The sequence below is a fragment of the Sporisorium graminicola genome, chromosome SGRAM_12 (genome assembly GCF_005498985.1).
Source record: "Sporisorium graminicola strain CBS 10092 chromosome SGRAM_12, whole genome shotgun sequence".
NCBI lineage: Eukaryota > Fungi > Basidiomycota > Ustilaginomycetes > Ustilaginales > Ustilaginaceae > Sporisorium > Sporisorium graminicola.
In genome coordinates, this window is record NC_043722.1 from 160,579 (window position 1) to 178,298 (window position 17,720).

General features: G+C 57.3%; 7 protein-coding genes across 7 annotated transcripts; 3 read left to right on the plus strand and 4 right to left on the minus strand.

The window, feature by feature from the left end:
- Positions 1–7: 7 nt before the first annotated feature.
- On the plus strand, positions 8–2,551 carry EX895_001601 (uncharacterized protein; the record flags this gene model as incomplete). Its single annotated transcript, XM_029882200.1, has 1 exon — positions 8–2,551. One exon carries the CDS (start codon positions 8–10, stop codon positions 2,549–2,551), a length of 2,544 nt encoding a protein of 847 aa, XP_029741055.1.
- Positions 2,552–2,974: 423 nt separating this feature from the next.
- Positions 2,975–3,922, minus strand: EX895_001602 (uncharacterized protein; the record flags this gene model as incomplete). Its single annotated transcript, XM_029882201.1, has 2 exons — positions 2,975–3,651; positions 3,748–3,922. 2 exons carry the CDS (start codon positions 3,920–3,922, stop codon positions 2,975–2,977), a joined length of 852 nt encoding a protein of 283 aa, XP_029741056.1.
- A 775-nt stretch (positions 3,923–4,697) lies between these two features.
- Positions 4,698–9,134, plus strand: EX895_001603 (uncharacterized protein; the record flags this gene model as incomplete). The annotated part of the gene is made up of 1 exon (XM_029882202.1): positions 4,698–9,134. One exon carries the CDS (start codon positions 4,698–4,700, stop codon positions 9,132–9,134), a length of 4,437 nt encoding a protein of 1,478 aa, XP_029741057.1.
- A 98-nt stretch (positions 9,135–9,232) lies between these two features.
- EX895_001604 (uncharacterized protein) lies at positions 9,233–10,402 on the minus strand (the record flags this gene model as incomplete). The annotated part of the gene is made up of 1 exon (XM_029882203.1): positions 9,233–10,402. One exon carries the CDS (start codon positions 10,400–10,402, stop codon positions 9,233–9,235), a length of 1,170 nt encoding a protein of 389 aa, XP_029741058.1.
- Positions 10,403–10,968: 566 nt separating this feature from the next.
- On the plus strand, positions 10,969–12,870 carry EX895_001605 (uncharacterized protein; the record flags this gene model as incomplete). Its single annotated transcript, XM_029882204.1, has 1 exon — positions 10,969–12,870. The coding sequence occupies one exon, from the start codon at positions 10,969–10,971 to the stop codon at positions 12,868–12,870; it is 1,902 nt and encodes a 633-aa protein (XP_029741059.1).
- A 107-nt stretch (positions 12,871–12,977) lies between these two features.
- EX895_001606 (uncharacterized protein) lies at positions 12,978–16,418 on the minus strand (the record flags this gene model as incomplete). The annotated part of the gene is made up of 1 exon (XM_029882205.1): positions 12,978–16,418. The coding sequence occupies one exon, from the start codon at positions 16,416–16,418 to the stop codon at positions 12,978–12,980; it is 3,441 nt and encodes a 1,146-aa protein (XP_029741060.1).
- A 174-nt stretch (positions 16,419–16,592) lies between these two features.
- Positions 16,593–17,507, minus strand: EX895_001607 (uncharacterized protein; the record flags this gene model as incomplete). The annotated part of the gene is made up of 1 exon (XM_029882206.1): positions 16,593–17,507. The coding sequence occupies one exon, from the start codon at positions 17,505–17,507 to the stop codon at positions 16,593–16,595; it is 915 nt and encodes a 304-aa protein (XP_029741061.1).
- Positions 17,508–17,720: the final 213 nt, after the last annotated feature.

The following is a 17,720-nucleotide window of genomic DNA, read 5'->3' on the forward strand; positions in this document are numbered from 1 at the left end:
GGCCAAGATGAAGTTCTACATCGACGAGCTCCCCGTGCTATTCCCTTACCCCAAGATCTATCCCGAGCAATATGCCTACATGACCGATCTCAAACGCACCCTCGATGCCAACGGCCACTGCGTCCTCGAGATGCCATCAGGAACCGGAAAGACCGTCTCACTGCTCAGTTTGATCGTATCCTACCAGCTCTTTCACCCTGCCAAGCGCAAGCTCATCTACTGCTCGCGTACCGTGCCCGAAATCGAAAAGGCGCTCGCTGAGTTGAAGCGTCTGATGGAATACAGAGCAAGGTACAACGTCAAGGAAGGCGAAGAGTCAGAGGTGATCAAAAACGAGGCAGAGGGCAGCAACGGTCCAGGAGAACACAACACTGAGATGAAAGGGAAAGGCAAAGCGGGTGGTCAGATGGAAGATATCCTCGCCTTGGGCCTCAGTTCGCGTAAGAACCTCTGCATCCATCCAGACGTCAGCCGCGAACGCAAAGGCAAAGTCGTCGACGCAAGGTGCAGAGATATGACCAGCAGTTGGGCTTGCGAGAAAGGCCGTCAAGATCCGGGCAGCGTCGAGCTTTGCGACTTCCATGAAGAACTCGGCAAGATGGAACCAGGCCAACTCATCCCGCAAGGCGTATGGACGCTAGAAGAAGTCAAAGAGTATGCGCGCGACAAGGGCATCTGTCCTTACTTTGCCATCCGACGCATGCTCCCCTTCGTCGACATCATCATCTACAGCTTCCACTATCTTCTCGATCCCAAGATCGCCGAGCAGGTCAGCAAGGAGATGAGCAAAGACGCCATCGTCGTGTTCGACGAGGCCCACAACATCGACAACGTCTGCATCGAGTCGCTGTCCATCGATCTCACACGGCCTATGCTCGACAGCGCATACCGCAGTATTAATCATCTCTCGGAACGTGTCGACGAAATCAAAAAGACGGATGCATCCAAGCTGCAGGACGAGTATGCACGCCTCGTCGAGGGTTTGCAAGAGCAGGGCGAGCAGAGGGAGGCCGAGTCCTTCATGGCGAATCCCGTGCTTCCAGACGACCTCTTGCAAGAAGCGATACCCGGCAACATTCGTCGTGCGGAACACTTTGTCGCCTTCCTCAAACGGTTCGTCGAGTACCTCAAAACACGCATGCGTGTCCTCCACGTCGTCGCAGAAACACCGGCGAGTTTCCTGCAGCACTTGAAAGACATCACCTACATCGAGCGAAAGCCGTTGCGCTTTTGCGCCGAACGACTCCGCATGCTCGTCAGCACGCTCGAACTCACCCGCCTTGACGAATTTTCCGCATTGCAGAAGGTCGCAGCGTTCGCCACCCTCGTCGCCACCTACGACAAAGGGTTTCTGCTCATCCTCGAGCCCTTTGAAACCGAGAACGCAACTGTGCCCAACCCCATCTTCCATTTCACTTGTCTCGACGCAAGTCTCGCCATAGCTCCCGTCTTCGAACGCTTCTCGAGCGTCATCATCACCAGTGGTACCATCAGCCCGCTCGACATGTACCCCAAGATGCTCAAGTTCGACGCCATCGTCCAAGAGTCGTACGCCATGACGCTCACTCGCCAATGTTTCCTGCCCCTCGTCATCACAAGAGGCAGTGACCAGGTCGCCATCAGCTCGCGCTTCGAGGTGCGAAACGATCCAGCCGTGGTGCGCAACTACGGCAGCATCCTGATCGAGTATGCCAAGTGCGTACCGGATGGCATCGTCGCCTTCTTCCCCTCTTACCTGTACATGGAGAGCATCGTGGCTGCATGGCACGACATGGGTATTCTCGACGAGGTGTGGAAGTACAAGCTCATCTTTATCGAAACGCCAGATGCGCCCGAAACGAGTATTGCCCTCGAGAACTACCGCAGAGCGTGCGACAACGGCCGTGGTGCCATCCTGCTGTCCGTCGCAAGAGGCAAAGTGTCTGAAGGCATCGATTTCGATCACAACTATGGACGCGCCGTCATCATGTTCGGTGTGCCCTATCAATACACCGAGTCACGTATTCTCAAAGCTCGATTGGAGTTTCTGCGCGACAACTTCCGCATCCGTGAGAACGATTTTTTGACCTTCGACGCGATGCGGCACGCGGCTCAGTGCGTGGGACGAGTTCTGCGAGGTAAGACCGACTACGGTCTCATGGTGTTTGCGGACAAGCGATTCGCACGTGCCGACAAGCGCAACAAGCTTCCTAAATGGATCGCACAATACATCAAGGAGACGCATTCCAACCTGTCGACAGACATGGCCATTGTCGAGTCGAAGCTCTTTATCCGTTCCATGGCGCAACCGTATCCAGAGGGCAAGAATGGAGTCAGTTTGTGGGAACTCGCCGATATCGAATCGCGGCAGGCCAAGGAACGGGAAACGTTTGCAAAGCTCATGGGTGGACAGCTCAAGGTGGATGCCAACGGAGAGGTGGTCGACAAGGACGACAGCTATTCCGACATGGAAGATGACGGCAAGCAAGAGGACGATTTCGACAAGGAGTTCGGCGAGGGCCACGATCTTGTTCAGATTAATGAGATGGATCAAGTCATGCAGGAAGTCTGAATCCCGCTCTCAATTTCAGACGCAACTTTGCTACAATTGGCATGAGCTAATTTGTTGACTGTGCGTCGCTTCCGCTGTAAGGCGGAGAGATCAGAGGCTGCAGAAGATGTGGTGAGCAACCTTGAAGTGCGTGTTTGCCTCAAACCCAGATGCGTTTGTGCCTTGCTTGATCCTTTCCATCCTTCCTGACACTCGCTTCCAGCCACAATCTTGATTTGAGCGATGGTGATGAGGACACACTCAGCAATGAATGTGACAGGTGGAAAGCGACGTTGCGACAGTGGACGACGACTGTCGCAGCAGCGAACAGGATTTGGCCGTCTATGACGAGAATGCCGACATCATCAGAGAGTACAGTATGTGATCAATCGTGGAAATCCTGGAAATCCGTATGAGAAACAAAAGCGAGAATTTTCTGAGACATCATGCCGTTGCAGGAGGCTTGGTGACATCAAAGTGGACGCCCTCCTGAACCTTTCCGTCGGCAGTCTTGATTGTGATGGTGCCATCATCGTTGCCAAAGTAGGCCGACTTCGTGATGTTGCAGAAGAGCCCAACCTCAAGAACACCGGTAAGTAGCTTGATGCGCTTGAGCAAATCCGAAGGGTCCTTCATCTGTGCCTCGGGGAAAGGAGCGTCGATGCAAAAGTTGGAATTGTCGGTCACGACGGGCCCAGCTTTGGCCTTGCCCATGCGCAGCACAGGCTTCTCGGCACCCATCTTGTTGAGGTTCTGCAATACCTTGGCGTAGGCAAAGGGCGCGACTTCGATGGGAACACCTTGCAGCCACTTGGTACCGAGCTGGGAGCCGTTCTTACGATAATCGGCGACGACGACAAATTCGTTGGCGGCTTCTGCAAGCACTTTTTCACGCAAGTGGCAGGCACCGCCGCCCTTGATGCAGTTGAGGGCATTGTCGACCTCGTCAGCGCCGTCGATGGTGACGTCAATGCTGGGGAAGCTGTCGACGTCTCCGAGGCGAAGGCCGGCGGTGATGATGAGCTCGCGCGACTGGAAACCAGTGGGGATGAACCAACGCTTGGCATTGACGGTTGCGCCTTGTTGTGCGATACGCTCGACGACGTAGGGTACCGTCGAGCCTGGCGATGGAGCAAGTATAGAGATCGAAAGGAGCAACATCTTGAGTCAGAAAAGAGGCAGAATGAGTGCGGTTCGTCACACTTGCAGCGACTTACCGGAACCAATGCCGATAATCTCGTGGTTGGGCTTGACGTGGTTGTCAACGGCAGCGTAAGCAGCGGCGCGCTTGGCAGCTTCGACACCGGTCAATTGAGCGAGCTCGGTGCTTTTGGAGGCAGACGAGTTGGAATTGGCAGCGGATGCTGCACTGGCAGAGTTAGTGACAGCCATATTGCGAGAGCTAGATCGTTGGACCGAGAAAGCGCGATGCAAGGGAAGACACCGAACAGAAGCGACAAGAGGGAGCGATTTAGCTGTATAGCGAGCAAGTGAACAGCCAATGGGAGGAGTGGCGATCAAAGCAGAAGAAGCGAGCGAAGAAAGCTTGGATCGCATCGACAAAAGAAAGAAGCGGTCAAAAATGTACCGAGAGAAGAAGGGACAAGAACCAGGAAGCGGCTATTGGTATCTGTGCCGCTGTCAACCAGATCGATCCGAGCTCATCATGCCTTGAGAGCCGTAAGCCGCACGTTGACGTCGATGCTCGACCTTCAACATTTACGCTCATTGTATTATGTAACCAAATCTAAGCTCAATCGGCAAGGGTCCTTCTCGACGAATTTTTTTTGGTTGTTCAAGACGCTTTGCGTGGAGAATTTTTCCAAAAAGACAAGCTGCTGCCAGAAAGAGAAAAAAAGGTTGAAGGAGAAGAAACGTGCAAGATCCTCGTCAGCGGACCAGCAGGAAGCAGCACAACACACCAAACCCTCACCACTGGCTCCCTACTCCCATCCTTTCCGGTCACATCCACACACATCTTCTTCATAAAACGCCCTCGGAACAGCCGCAAGTGGTGAACAAGTCGCGGCTTGCTTTTCTTGTAGCTGAGGACCCCGAGTGTCAAAGCACACTCTGCCCTCAACAGAGCCTCGTCCATCGCTACTCCGGCCTCTTTCTCCTTGAGTTCGGATCGCATCCGTTGCTTTGATCCTCGTTCTCAGCAAGAATGGCCTCGATCGACATGGATGCTTCGGCAGCCGCCGCTAGCCTTGACAGCCTGCACAGCGCGCTCTCCAAGATTCGCCACCACACCAACTCGAAACTCGAAAACCAAAAGGGTCCTGCACAGCTGCTCGTCGCTGTCGAAGCAACCCTCGGCGAGCAAGACGCTTCCCATGGCTCCACATCTGCATCGGGAGCAGCCGCCTCTCGGCATGCTTCCGCTCAGCGTGCTCCCGCGGAGTACTTTCTCGCCCTCGAGTCGATGCTCGAGCTGGCCAAATCGCCCTCCTCGCCGCCTTCGCTCATGAACAACGTCGTTTATCTCTTGTCCATCGTCGCCCCCCATGTCTCCTCAGGCATCCTCCGCGCCAAGCTCGCTTCCATCGTCCCTGCCATTGGAAAGCTGCTCACCAACCCTCACCCCACCACCTTCAACGTCAACGACACCTCGGCCGCAGAGAACTACGCATCCGCGCTCAAGTCGGCACTGGCCATCCTCCAAGCCATCTACACGGCCTTTGAGTCGGACGTCTCTGCCCTCGAAAGGGATGTTCCTCTGCGTTCCTGTTGGTCGGCGACCCTCAATCTCTGCGCCGATTCGCGTCCTAAGGTGCGAAGACGTGCGCAGCTCCTCGCCACCACCATCCTTCCCACCACGGCCGCTGCTTCCGTCAAACCGTATCACCCCTACCTCAAGCTCACCTTTGACTGGATCATCTCGACTTTGACGCATGTCGCTGATGCCGGCTCCGTTTCTTCCTCGAGCACCAAGAACAAGAATACCAAGAACAAGAAGAAGGACGACCCACTCCACCCGAAGTACGACCGAAAGTCAGGTACAGCCAAGCAAGCACAAGCCGCCGCCGCACTCCGACAGAACCAAGGCGACACTGCCTCCGTCGGCATCTGGGTTTGCGGCTTTGCCAAGCAGATGATCAACATCCTACCCATCTCACAGGTCGACGAACTCGTGGCTGCCCTGCTCCGCTTACCAGGTATTCAAAACCCCTTCCTCACCGTCGCCGCTTTCGACGTGTTCGAGGCCTTCCTCAAGGCCTGCCGACCCAGTATTTCTTCAGGCGCAGCTCAGGCAGATGCGCTCCTCATCCAGTCGCACGTCACTTCCACATCCAGCAGCATTGGCGAAAACGCGCTGGCCAGTCTTCTCGAATCGCTCCGCTCGCCCGCCTTTGTCCCCTCGACTTCCGACGTCCAGTTGCTGCCTGCCTACCTCCGCGCACTCGAGCACGCCATGTCTGCCTATTCGCGATTCGAGAAAGGCGTGCCTGCATGGCGTCTCGCTCCTCAGGTCTGGATCGACGTCTTTGCGCTTTCACTCAGTGCCAAGTCGGATGCATCGCGCACCGCCCCTGCCGTTCGCTCTGCCGGTCGTGACACCTTGATCGCCCTTTTGCGGTACTGCGTGCCCGATGCTGCCATCGCCGATTCTCTCAAGGCATCCTTCTCCAAGAAGAAGGCCGCCAACACTCCTTTGCTCGACATGATCCAGTCGATCGAGGACGCGCTGGGCAAGGACTCGCTTCAGTACATGCATTCGCGTGCCGAAATCCTCTCCGTGCTCGCCTCGCTCATTGCGCGCCTCCGATACCACTACGTGCCCAACACGCTGCCTCCCCACCCCGCTGCTGCCTCGCTCACCATGCACATCGTCCAGACCATTGCCCAGCTGCGTCAGCAAGACAACTTTGAGCACCGCGAGTACGCCGACGCGGTCATCGCTGCTGCCGTCGAAGTGTGTGGCCCGCGTCTGCTCCTGGATGCTTTACCTCTCAATCTATTTGGCGAGGCAGACGGTCCGGGTCGTGCCTGGCTACTCCCGCTAATCCGTACCAAGATCAACAACACCGAGCTCGGCCATTTCACCGTAGATCTCGTGGCGCTGTCGGAAAAGATCTTTAACAAGCGCCAGGAAGCTGAAACCGATGGACGTCCTGTCGAGGCCAAGATGTACGAGGCACTCACCGAGCAGATCTGGGCACTCTTCCCTGCCTACTGCGCCATGCCTCGCGATCTGCTCTCTGCCTTTACTCGTCCGTTTGCCGAGCTTTTGACGAACGTGCTCTATACACAGCCCAACCTGCGCCCCTCGATCTGCCGAGGTCTTCAAGCCCTCGTTTACCGCAACGAAGCGCTCGTCTCGTCTGGTGCTCCCTCGGATTCGCTCAAGCATGCTTTCGGACTCGACCAGGAGGACGGCAAGGCCAACATTGCTCATCTCTCGGCCATCGCTCCCAACCAGCTTGCCGTTCTCTTCAATGTCTTTTCGCAGTCGCCGGGAGAAGGCCGTGGTTTCGTCTACGACACCATTGCAGCCTATCTGCGCGTCATGTCGCCGCAGGACGTGCAGAACACCTACACCAAAGTCAAGACCACGCTCGAGCAGGCGTTGCCCCAGCTTTCCACCAAGCAGAAGCGCAACCAGAAGGAGAACCCCAACACGCCGCCACCTGTGCCTTACACGATGCTCGATTTGCTCTCCGCGCTCATCCCGCATCTCGACAAGAGCGCGCACGGCTCGGCCGCTGACCTCTTCGCACTCATCTGCCAGGACAATGTGCTGCGCTCGCACGATTCGACGGTGCAGAAGAAGAGCTACCGTATCCTCAGCCGTCTGCTCGAAGGCGATGCCGGCAAGCAAATCCTGCTTGTTACTGACGGGGCCCAAGGCGCAAACCGAGTGGGAGATTTGCTCGACAAGCTGCGCGAGTCGACGGCCAGCGTCGCGCTCGGTGCCAAGCGCGACCGTGTGCTCCTCCTCGCCACCCTCGTGCCCAGCATCCCTTCCGACGAGCTCCACCACCTGCCCAGCATTATCCCTGAAGCGGTGTTGGCCACGAAGGAGGTCAACGCACTCACGCGTCAGAATGCCTACGAGCTGCTTGTCCAGATGGGCTACAAGATGGAGCAAGGCGGTGTCATCAACCGTGCGCTCGTCGAGGGTCACGGCGCAGCTGCCGCCGAAGCAGAACAAGACGACAGCGAGATGCCCGAAGGCGGTGTTGTTTCGGCCTCGATCAGTGAATATCTCACCATGGTCGCGGCCGGTCTGGCCGGTACCACGCCGCACATGATCAGCGCCACCATCACTGCCCTTTCGCGCCTCGTGTACGAGTTCAAGGAGACGCTCGAGCAGAGTGTCCTGGACGAACTGCTTAGCACGATCGAAGTCTATGTGCAGTCGGCCAATCGCGAAATTGTCAAGTCGGCCATTGGTTTTGTCAAGGTGGCCATTGTCGATTTCAACACGGCGCTGATCGACTCACACCTGCCCAAGCTCATCCCTGCCCTGCTCGGATGGTCGACGGAGCACAAGCAGCATTTCAAGGTCAAGGTGCGACACATTTTCGAGCGCCTGCTGCGTCGGTTCGGTTTTGAACGCATCTACCAGCTTACGGACGAAGACAACCGCAAGCTGATCAACAACATCCGCAAACGCAAGGAGCGGGCCAAGCGCAAGAAGGCCGATGCTGCTGCTGAGCGCGAGGCTGGCGTGCTCGAGGACGACGATGACGAGCCCGGCCTGGCGCCTCGCATTCTTAAGACGAAAGGCGGTAACGATGCGTTCGAGGAGGTGGTGTACGGCTCCGAGTCGGACATTTCCGATTCGGACGACGATGCTGACGCAGAAGAAGGCAAGGCCGAGGGGCGCAAGGGCGGTACAGCGGCTGCGCTAGCTCGCAACCGCAACCGCAAGAACGGCGGTGAGGGCGAGCGAGAGCGCGGCAATCGCCGTCGCGCCAAGCAGCAGGACGAGGCGTACATCGAGATGGACGACGACGACGACGTTCCCATGGACTTGCTCGATCGCAGTGCCACCGCGCGCATCTCACTCACGAACCCGAACGCCAAGAACGCCGCCAACGGCCGCAACAAGAAGCGTCAGCCCGGCCAGGAAGCGAGCAAGTTTGCGCTCGACGAGGCCACGGGACGCATGCTCATCGACGACGACGACGAGCCTGCCGGTGGTAAGGCGAAGCGTGTCTCGTTTGCTGACGGCGGCAGCGACGGCCAACCTGTCGATGTGGAAGGCGCCGGCACCGCCTACATCAACCAAGCACGTGGTGTCGACGGTATGGCGCAGGTACGTGGAGGAGCGGTCAAGTTCAACAAGAACAACAAGCGCACGCGCGAAGCCGAGCGCGAGATGGAGCTGGAGCAGATGGCACTCGAGGAGTCGCAGGATCGAGCACGACAGGTCCAATCGGGCAGACCGACGACGCAGGTCGACAGGAAGAAGCGCGTCAAGGAGACGATCGGCAAGGAGTTCCGTGCGAAGCGCGGCGGCGGTGATGTGATCAGGAACGGCAAGAGTCCGTACGCCTATGTGCCGCTGAGCCAGGTCGCGGGTAAGAAAGCAGGCAAGAACAGCGACAATGTGTCGTACACGGGCAAGGGCGACAAGAGCCGAAAGCGTCGTTAGCCTGCGGTCGTCGGCGAAGGGTAATTGCTCAATGTAAATAGCACGCAAGGTTTCTTTTACGTCAAAGGCAGTGTGTGAGAGAAAGGTTGGATGAAAAGTCACGAGCGTGAATGTGGTTGATGAGGTGGTCTGGAGATGGCTGCTTTAGCAACGCGCAATCGACTTCTCTGTAGCATGGCCTGGATAGGATCTAATTTTACCTCTGGTTTGCCAGCCGTGCTTTGTTCGCGTTTCGCCGAAGGCGCAGATTTCACGTCTGACATGCTTTTCAGCTCGTGGAGTTGCTCGTAATGAACCCAGAAGCTCTTGCCGTAGTTGATGAGCAGCTCTTGACCTTTGCGAATGGGTCCCGTTGCAAACAAGCCCATTTGAAAGCGTGGCTCGCCATCCTCTTGGCAGTGCTGGAGGAAAGATCGAAACTCGACGTTTGGCTTGGCTGCAATGCCGCGATAGTCGTTGACAAAGCGAGATTCGTTGCCCCAATAACGGCTGTCGAGGTACAGTGCTGTTAGGTCCTGCTCGGCCGGGTCGCCGTCATGGTCCAGAGATAGCGTCTCAATCTGGTTTGCAAGGCTGTCGGAGGTGTCCGACTGTGATGGGTTGGCGGTTGAGCAAAGCCTCGAATCGTGACAGAGGCTCAGATCGTAGGTCGAGTAGAAATCCGCATCCGCTTTGGTGTGCAGCACACCGAGGTAGGGTCGGATAAACGTGTTGGGCGCGATATCCTCTGCTGCGAACAGACCAAAGGATCCAGCAGCAGGATGGCAGCTCAGGTTGCGGCTGGTGGAGTGGAAAGATTCTGGACACCAGGGAGTGCCTTTATCTATCGGATGAATCACCACTGGCACTTGGTGCTGGACGGACGTGGTGTAGAGTGTCTCTGGTCGACCGTCGTTGTGTGTTGCTCGCGGCAGATCGTTATGCTTGCTCGGACCGGCCATCGTGTCATCGCTTTGCGGTAGAACAGCCGTTGCCGAGGGTGAGAGCACATATCTTCGGGCCACCGAGTCCGGGACCGAAGGAGCTACCAGGCTCTGCGTAATAAAGACTACATGTTTCGGCCAACTCGAGGGTACTTGCAGGCCACCATCGTCAGCGGCTTTCCGACCGTGGGACGCTTGATGGCGTGCCCACCATTCGCGAGCCCGGGTGTTGAGCGCTGAATGCTGGCAGGGTGTCGGCGAGTGATTTGGAGAAGGTCCCTGCTGTGCCAGCGCGTTGACGCCTCGGCTGCCTTCCAACGGCGCAACAACAGCCTCCTTCGGCATGGTCGATATTAAATGTGACGGTTGAGAAGAAACGGCCAAACCAACTTCCTCTTTTCAAATGCTGGACCCTGAACCCCCAAAGCATTTCTAGCTATGTGAGATCTCGGAATGCGAACAACCTCTCGATACGCAAGACTGTGAGGACCGGCTGTCGGGCCAACACCCGAAAAGAAGAAAAAACCCACAACCGCAAAGGCTGTCTTCGTCTCGTCTTTTGAGAAGAATCGGCGGTACCATTCGAGTCACGGGCCAAAACTGATTTTCTTATTTTCTTAGTTGCTAAAAAGTCGTGTTCACATGACGGCTGACCGCTTAGTGCACTTGCTACGTCGTGGCATACGCACTACAGCAGCAGAGCGCACAACGGCCTGGACCGAGCAGCGCAACGCATATTCAGCAGCGTTTTAACGCTCAGTCGATTCTTCTTCATTCTTCTTCTTCTACTCGTCATCACATAGACTCGCGCTTTCCTCTGTCTCCCCACCTCATTCGCGCACTCTAACACATATCCTTACGAGACAGCTTCTCTCGATCCCCTACGCAGCTTGCGCTACACCAACTTCATCATGGCGCCGATGATTCCCGGCGACAAGTACAAGCAGTACAAGCCCATCGACCTGCCCAACCGAACGTGGCCCACAAAGATCCAACAAACGTCGCCAATTTGGACCTCGGTCGACCTCAGAGATGGCAATCAGGCCCTCATCAACCCCATGTCTGGCGAGCAGAAGCTCAAGTTCTACCAGAAGCTCGTCGAGGTCGGCTTCAAGGAGATCGAAGTCGCTTTTCCTTCCGCCTCGGATACCGACTTTGGTTTTGTCCGTCACATTATCGAGAACAACATGATTCCCGACGACGTCTACATCCAGGTCCTCACCCCGGCTCGTGAAGAGCTCATCCGACGCACTTTCGAGTCGATCAAGGGCGCCAAGAACGTTGTGCTGCACATGTACAACGCCTCGTCCCCCCTCTTCCGCAACGTCGTCTTCAACAACTCGCAAGAACAGACCATCGACCTTGCAGTGCGTCACACCAAGATCGTCCGCGAGCTTGTAGATCACTACTCGAAACCCGAGAACGGCGGCACCAACTTCAAGTACGAGTACTCGCCCGAGACCTTTACTCAGACCGAGATGGACTTTGCCGTCCAGATCTGCGAGGCGGTGCGCACAGCCTGGGGCAAGGCCAGCCACGAGACGCCCATCATCTTCAACCTGCCCGCGACTGTCGAGGTGGGGCCGCCCAACCACTATGCCGACCAGATCGAGTACTTTTGCAACAACATCACCGACCGCAAGTCGGTCATTGTCTCGCTCCATCCCCACAACGACCGAGGCTGTGCGGTCGCCGCAACCGAGCTCGGCATGCTTGCCGGCGGTGACCGTGTCGAGGGCTGCCTCTTCGGTAATGGTGAGCGAACCGGAAACGTCGACATTGTCACGCTGGCGCTCAACCTGTTTTCGCAGGGTATCCAGCCTGGCGAGCTCGACCTCTCTGATATTCAGTCGGTCGTCGACGTCGTGAGCGGCTGCAACGACATCCCCGTCCACCCGCGTCATCCTTACGCCGGCGACCTGGTCTTTACCGCGTTTTCGGGCAGCCACCAGGACGCGATCAAGAAGGGATTCGCAGCACAGGCCAAGCGAATCGAGCAAGGCGACAACACCTGGGAGATCCCGTACCTCCCCATCGACCCTCTCGACCTCGGCTGCACCTACGAGGCCGTCATCCGCGTCAACTCACAATCGGGTAAAGGCGGTGTCGCCTACCTGGTCGCACAGAGTCTCGGTCTGGATCTGCCTCGCAGGATGCAGGTCGCCTTCTACCAGGTCATCCAGGAAGTCGCCGACCGCACGGGCAAGGAGATGATCACCGAAGACATCGTCCGCATCTTCACGCAGACGTATCACCTATCCTCGCTCGAAGCCGGCCGCAACGAGGGCCGCTTCGCTCTGCGCGGCTACTCGCTCTCAGACGACCTTGCTAGCAGCATCACCTCGGAGGACGAGCACGCCTCGGGTCTTCAAACGCCCCGACCGCGTCGCTTCACGGGCAAGGTCGTGTACCAGGGCAAGACGCACGAGCTCACGGGCACGGGCAACGGTGCACTCTCTGCGTTCCTCGATGCCATCGAGTCGACTTTTGCTATCAAGGCCGAGATCCGCGAGTACAGCGAGCACGCCATCACCCAGGGATCGAGTCTGCAGACGAATGCAGCAGGTGCACAGGCTGGGCGTGCCAACGGCTCCAAGGCGCAAGCCGCTTCGTACGTCGAGCTGATCAACCCCGTGCAGAAGGAGCAGATGGGTGAGAAGAAGGCACCCGGCTTCTGGGGTGTCGGCATTGACGTCGACATCACCACTGCCTCGCTCAAGGCGGTCCTGTCGGCGATCAGCAACATTTCGCAACCTGAGGCTATCATCGCCACCGCTGTCGATGCCGCTGCCGTCTCGAATGGTAAGCAGTGAGCCGGCTCTATCGCAGCACCCTTTCACGCATGCACACACACAAACAGAAAAAGGGAAACTTCACACCGACGTGCATCCTCGATATCTTAATCTTCCGTTCCATTTGCTCAGCAGACGATACAGTCCTCGGCAAGCTTGAAGCCGAAGATCTCGTGGTCCACCTGTTTCTCGATCAGCCTGAAGTCCGACCGACTCTTGAGGAATTCGTACAGCTCCTCCTGCCCGAACACGAAGCCGTCCTCCCTCTGCGCCTGTCTCGTCGAGCCCGCCGCTGCATCTTTGGTTTTGAGGAGGGCGATGAGCTCCTTGCCGTCGACAATGTAGTAGTTGGCGAGCGTCTTGAGGCTATTGTAGAGCGGGAGGATGGTGGGGTCTTTGATCTTGAGCGACGAGACGAACGAGCTGTAGTGGTTGAGGTCCGAGATGAGCTGGAAGCCGCCGGTCTGGTTGATGGTGAGCGACTTGAGGTGTTTGGTGAGCATGTGGAAGAGGCGCAGGGCGACTTCGGTGTTGAAGAGGTCCAGGATTTCGCGGTCAGTAGCGCCGACGAGGAGGGAGCAGTGGAACTTGAGCAGCGAGATCGTCGACAGTGTCGCGCGCGTCGACGTGTCGAGCGACGCAATGTCCGAGCCAGCATAATCGAGCGGATCGCGCTGTGAGAACAAGATCCACTCGGCTCGCTTCATGAGCAAGTCGACCGAAACACTCAACCCACCCGCTACAAACTCGTCCAAATTCCCCTCGAACGCCTTCTTCGCCCTAACCACGGGATTCAAGAAGTCGTCCACATCCAGCTTCACCACCGGCACAAGCGTCTGCGAAAAGTACACCGAACACAGCTGCGAGATGGTATCCGCAATGTGCGTCAGCTCGAAGAACTGCACCAGAGGCAACACTTCTTGTTGTTCCTTTCCGCTAGCTTGCTTCTCGCCGGGCTCGGCTTCGGAAAGCGGATTCCACTGCTGGATCTCGGACGTCGCCTTGTTGAATCCAGGCGCGATATGCTGCTCTCCCAACACCTGGAAGAGCGAGAGACACACCTCTTCCATCTCCTCCTTGACCCTTCGGCCGTTGGACGTCGAAGCAGGGTACACCATGAACGCTTCCATCCTCTTGAGTGATTCGCGGTTGACCTGGATGAGTGACAAGGCCGTGTCAAGGGATAGCAGCAGTTGAAGCCGCGCAAACCTGCTGCGATCCGGTTCAGCTGCCGTCGGCTCCACGGCGGATTCCGGTCTGTTTGTAGCTGTTGTAGGACGCGTTGACACTGTGAGCTCGGTCGTTTGGCCGGAACCGCTACCGTTCCACTCTGCAGCCTCGCCACCAACGTCATCGCTCGACTTGGCCGCCCAAGAGCTTCCATTGACACCGTCGCCGCTCTTCTCATCCCACTCGTTCCCGATGCTTGCATCGGCTAATCCGCTAAAGCCTCCCTTCTCGGACTCCTTTTCTTCGTCGCTCTCGTCGTCCCCAATGACATGACCATCCGGTCCCCCTAGCACCTCCTTGCTGAAATCGACGTATCCGTTGTTCGCAGCGACCTGCGGATCAGCGGGCGTACTCGCTCGCTGCGGTGTCCCCACGTTGGATCCACTCGCGCTGCGTGATCCCGCTGCAGACTGCTGCCACTTGAGCGGGTTGAGCTGGCTCAGCCCCGTACCTGCCGTCCTGATCACCGCTCCGCCTACCGCCCCCGCTGCGCGCGGTACCACAGTGACCGGCATGAGTAACACATCCTTAAACCCGCTGAGCACGTTCTTCTTGACCTGAGCCGGATTGCTGCTGGCCAAGAACGCCGTGTCCATTGTTTTGCCCTGCTTCACACGGCTGCCGGCACTTGAATTGCCCGCCGCCCCAGATGCCCCCTCCCCCTCGTTGCACATTTCCATCATCACATTGCGCACCCAATCGCGCTCTTCCTGCAGGTACTCTTCGAGATGCGCCTCGAACATGGACAGCACAATGCCGCGACACCGTGCCGCCGTCACAAAGTCCGGATGACGCGGCTTGATCTTGGCTAGCGTGTCGGCGATCTTGAGCGCCTGCGAGAACGTCGCCGCCGCAGCTTGTAGGTAGATATGCAAGTCGATGGAGCGCGCTTTGGCGAGCACGGCGTTGATGTACTCGCCCACCACCTCGTTGGCGACGCGGCTGGCAAAGGCGAGCAGGACCTGCTGCTCGGGAGGAAAGACACGTGCGACGAGCGAGCCGTTGGTCTCGAGGCTCGCCAGCGTGTCGACCATAAAGGCATCCATGGCGGTGAAGTCGAGCGCTGGTCGTGACTGAGTGGACGTCGAGATGAAGTTGGCCTCTGGTCGGTGTGTAGTGCTCTTGAAGAGCGCATCTTGCTTCTCGAGGAAGCTGAGAGCCGCGGCAGAGCCGGGGTGGTCCAGGAGGGCCATGTAGTTGGTTGTTTCTGCTTCAGCTGCTATTGAGCCGCCGAAAGCAATGCCCGACTGTGTCGAAGGCTCTGCAGTTGAGGCAGCGAGGTTCCATATCAACGTAGCGTGTTCGTGCATGTCAGCCTCGGCGCGCTCGACGGCTTTGCTGACGTCCATGCCGCGCTGACCTGCCCGCAAAGCATCGGTCCTTCGTGCATCAGCGCCCTCAAATGCAGAGAGCAGTACCCCTTCAAGGTAGTCGGCAGCTTCCCGGATCGACATGCGCAACCTCCACTGGTCCTGATCAAAGGCGTCTGCGGCATCGTCTTGCGCTGTTGACGAGGCTCTGGCGAAGGAGCCGAGAACAAGTGGGCCGGTGAAGCGTGCGACGTTGCAGATCATGTATGCTTGGGACGACAGAGACGCCAAGCTCGGATCGGTGAAGATAAGAGAGGTCGTCGGCGATGTTTCGAAGAGAAGACTCTGCACAAAAGGTTTGAGCGAGGCGGCGATGCGCTTGAAGGTCTGGTATGCTGAGTCTGTGTCGGTACTCGGCATGGGAAGCTTGGATTCGGCTCGATACGAGAAGACGGGAGCGGAAGAAAAGCTCTGGCCGGACTGACTCGGCTTTGAGGATACAAAGCCTCCGAAGCTCTCGTCGTCCGGGCTTGTGATCGTCGCTGCTTCAAAGTCGCCGAAATCATCGTCGTGGCTGCTGAAGTGGTCGTGACCGCTGCTTGTCGGTTGTGTAGCTGAACGTTTGCCTGCATTCGAGCTGAGGCTGTTCTTTCGACTTGGAGGAGAATCGTCTTTGCCTGCGCCTGCACGTGCAGATGGAACGGTGGACAGGTCCGGATTGTAACGGAGAGGCCATCCGGGCACTTGCTTGTATTGAAGACAAGCGAGCTTTTGCGCCCACAGTCGTTCATCTGCTACAAATCTAGCGAGCGGCCGAGCTGCTAGCGCACAGTTCGGCAAGTCGGCCACGGCGACATGGCTGAGTATGCGTTGCACCACCGTCGACGGCAGAGTCCCTATTGAGAACGGATCAAGCGAGACGTCATTAACGTGGTTGGACGTTGATGCAGGCGCTGCAGCATCTGCGGACGTGCTGATCCTTCCTGAGCCCTTGGTGGTAGGCACGAGCGGGGCCCAGGTGGTCTCCATGGCGACAACGTGGTTGGTGTATCAGAGTCAAGGTGGAAGCCGAGCGATTTCAGAACGAGCGGTGAACGATTTGGCCTCCACTTGTGCAACTTTTAAAGCGTTTTCCGCGCACAGACAGAACAGCCCATGAAAACCGCTAACGTTGTCTTTTTGCAATTGATACCTAACGTGATGCTATGATGGCTCATGACCCGACAGAGATCCTCCTTCCTCACTCAACCCTTCGCTCAATCCGCCGCTCGCACCCTCGCTGACTGTGTCGCTGAGGTCATCGAGCTGTTGACTCGCTCGCAAAGGCGATTCAGCCGCAGCCGTAGTCGCAGCATCCCCCGCCGAGTCTGCTCTTGCTGACGCTCGGGTGATGCGATTCGTTCTTGGCTTGTTGCTACGAACCGTCCTTGGCCGTGATTCGGCGCCATGCCGTGGATTTGAGTCGATCGACTTGCGAGACGTGTCAGCAGCAACCGATCTACCCAAAGCAAGATCGAACCAGCGCTTCCACGACTGTGCGCGTTTGGCTGCGATTTTTTCGGCCCGACGCCGTTCGAAAGCGGCCCGGTATCGCTCGTAACCCTCGCGAAAGTCGGGACTGACTTTGCTGCTAAAGATGAGTTCGCCTCTGCTGTTTTGCGCTGGAGGTATTGAAGACGCTCCAGACAGCGTTGCGGTTCGAGTGGTGCGGGTGTTGAGGTACATGTTGAAGTTGCGCAAGCTGCGATTCGCTTGAGGAACAAACTTGTTGGCCGATCGGATGCGTTCGGCGTGCATCCCGCTCGCAAAGAACAGGAACAATGTGGTGAGACTGATCATCAGCACCGCTGCCAAGCTGTATTGGAGAAAGACCGACGATCGCGGGGAGAGGACCACCAGGTGCGACAGGCACAGTATGAAGCTGACGAAACCAAAAAGCAGCATCTCGTACTTGCGCTTTCGCGACTGCAGTCGAGCCGCATTCTGTTTGAGCCGCTCTTCGAAAATGAGAAGATCGCGGAAGGTAGCTGCATCGGCTGCAGGATGGAATGGCTCCTCTTTCTCCTTTTCCACTTCGCGATGCTGCGTCCGCCCACGAGCGGATGCCTTGGGTGGCATATTGTGCGTGGCGACGAGGTGAATGTCGATCGTCTGGAAGCGGCAAGGCCAACTTGTGGGGAAAACCTTCGAGGTGCTCGAGCTTGAGCTCCAAATTCGTCATCGCCCACTCTAACAGCTGCATGAAAACAAGCCCTTTTTTCAGAAAGAAAGGGGAGGCAGGGTGTAACATCTCTATAGAACGCTGATCTTTTTTATTTAGCCTTCTTTTTC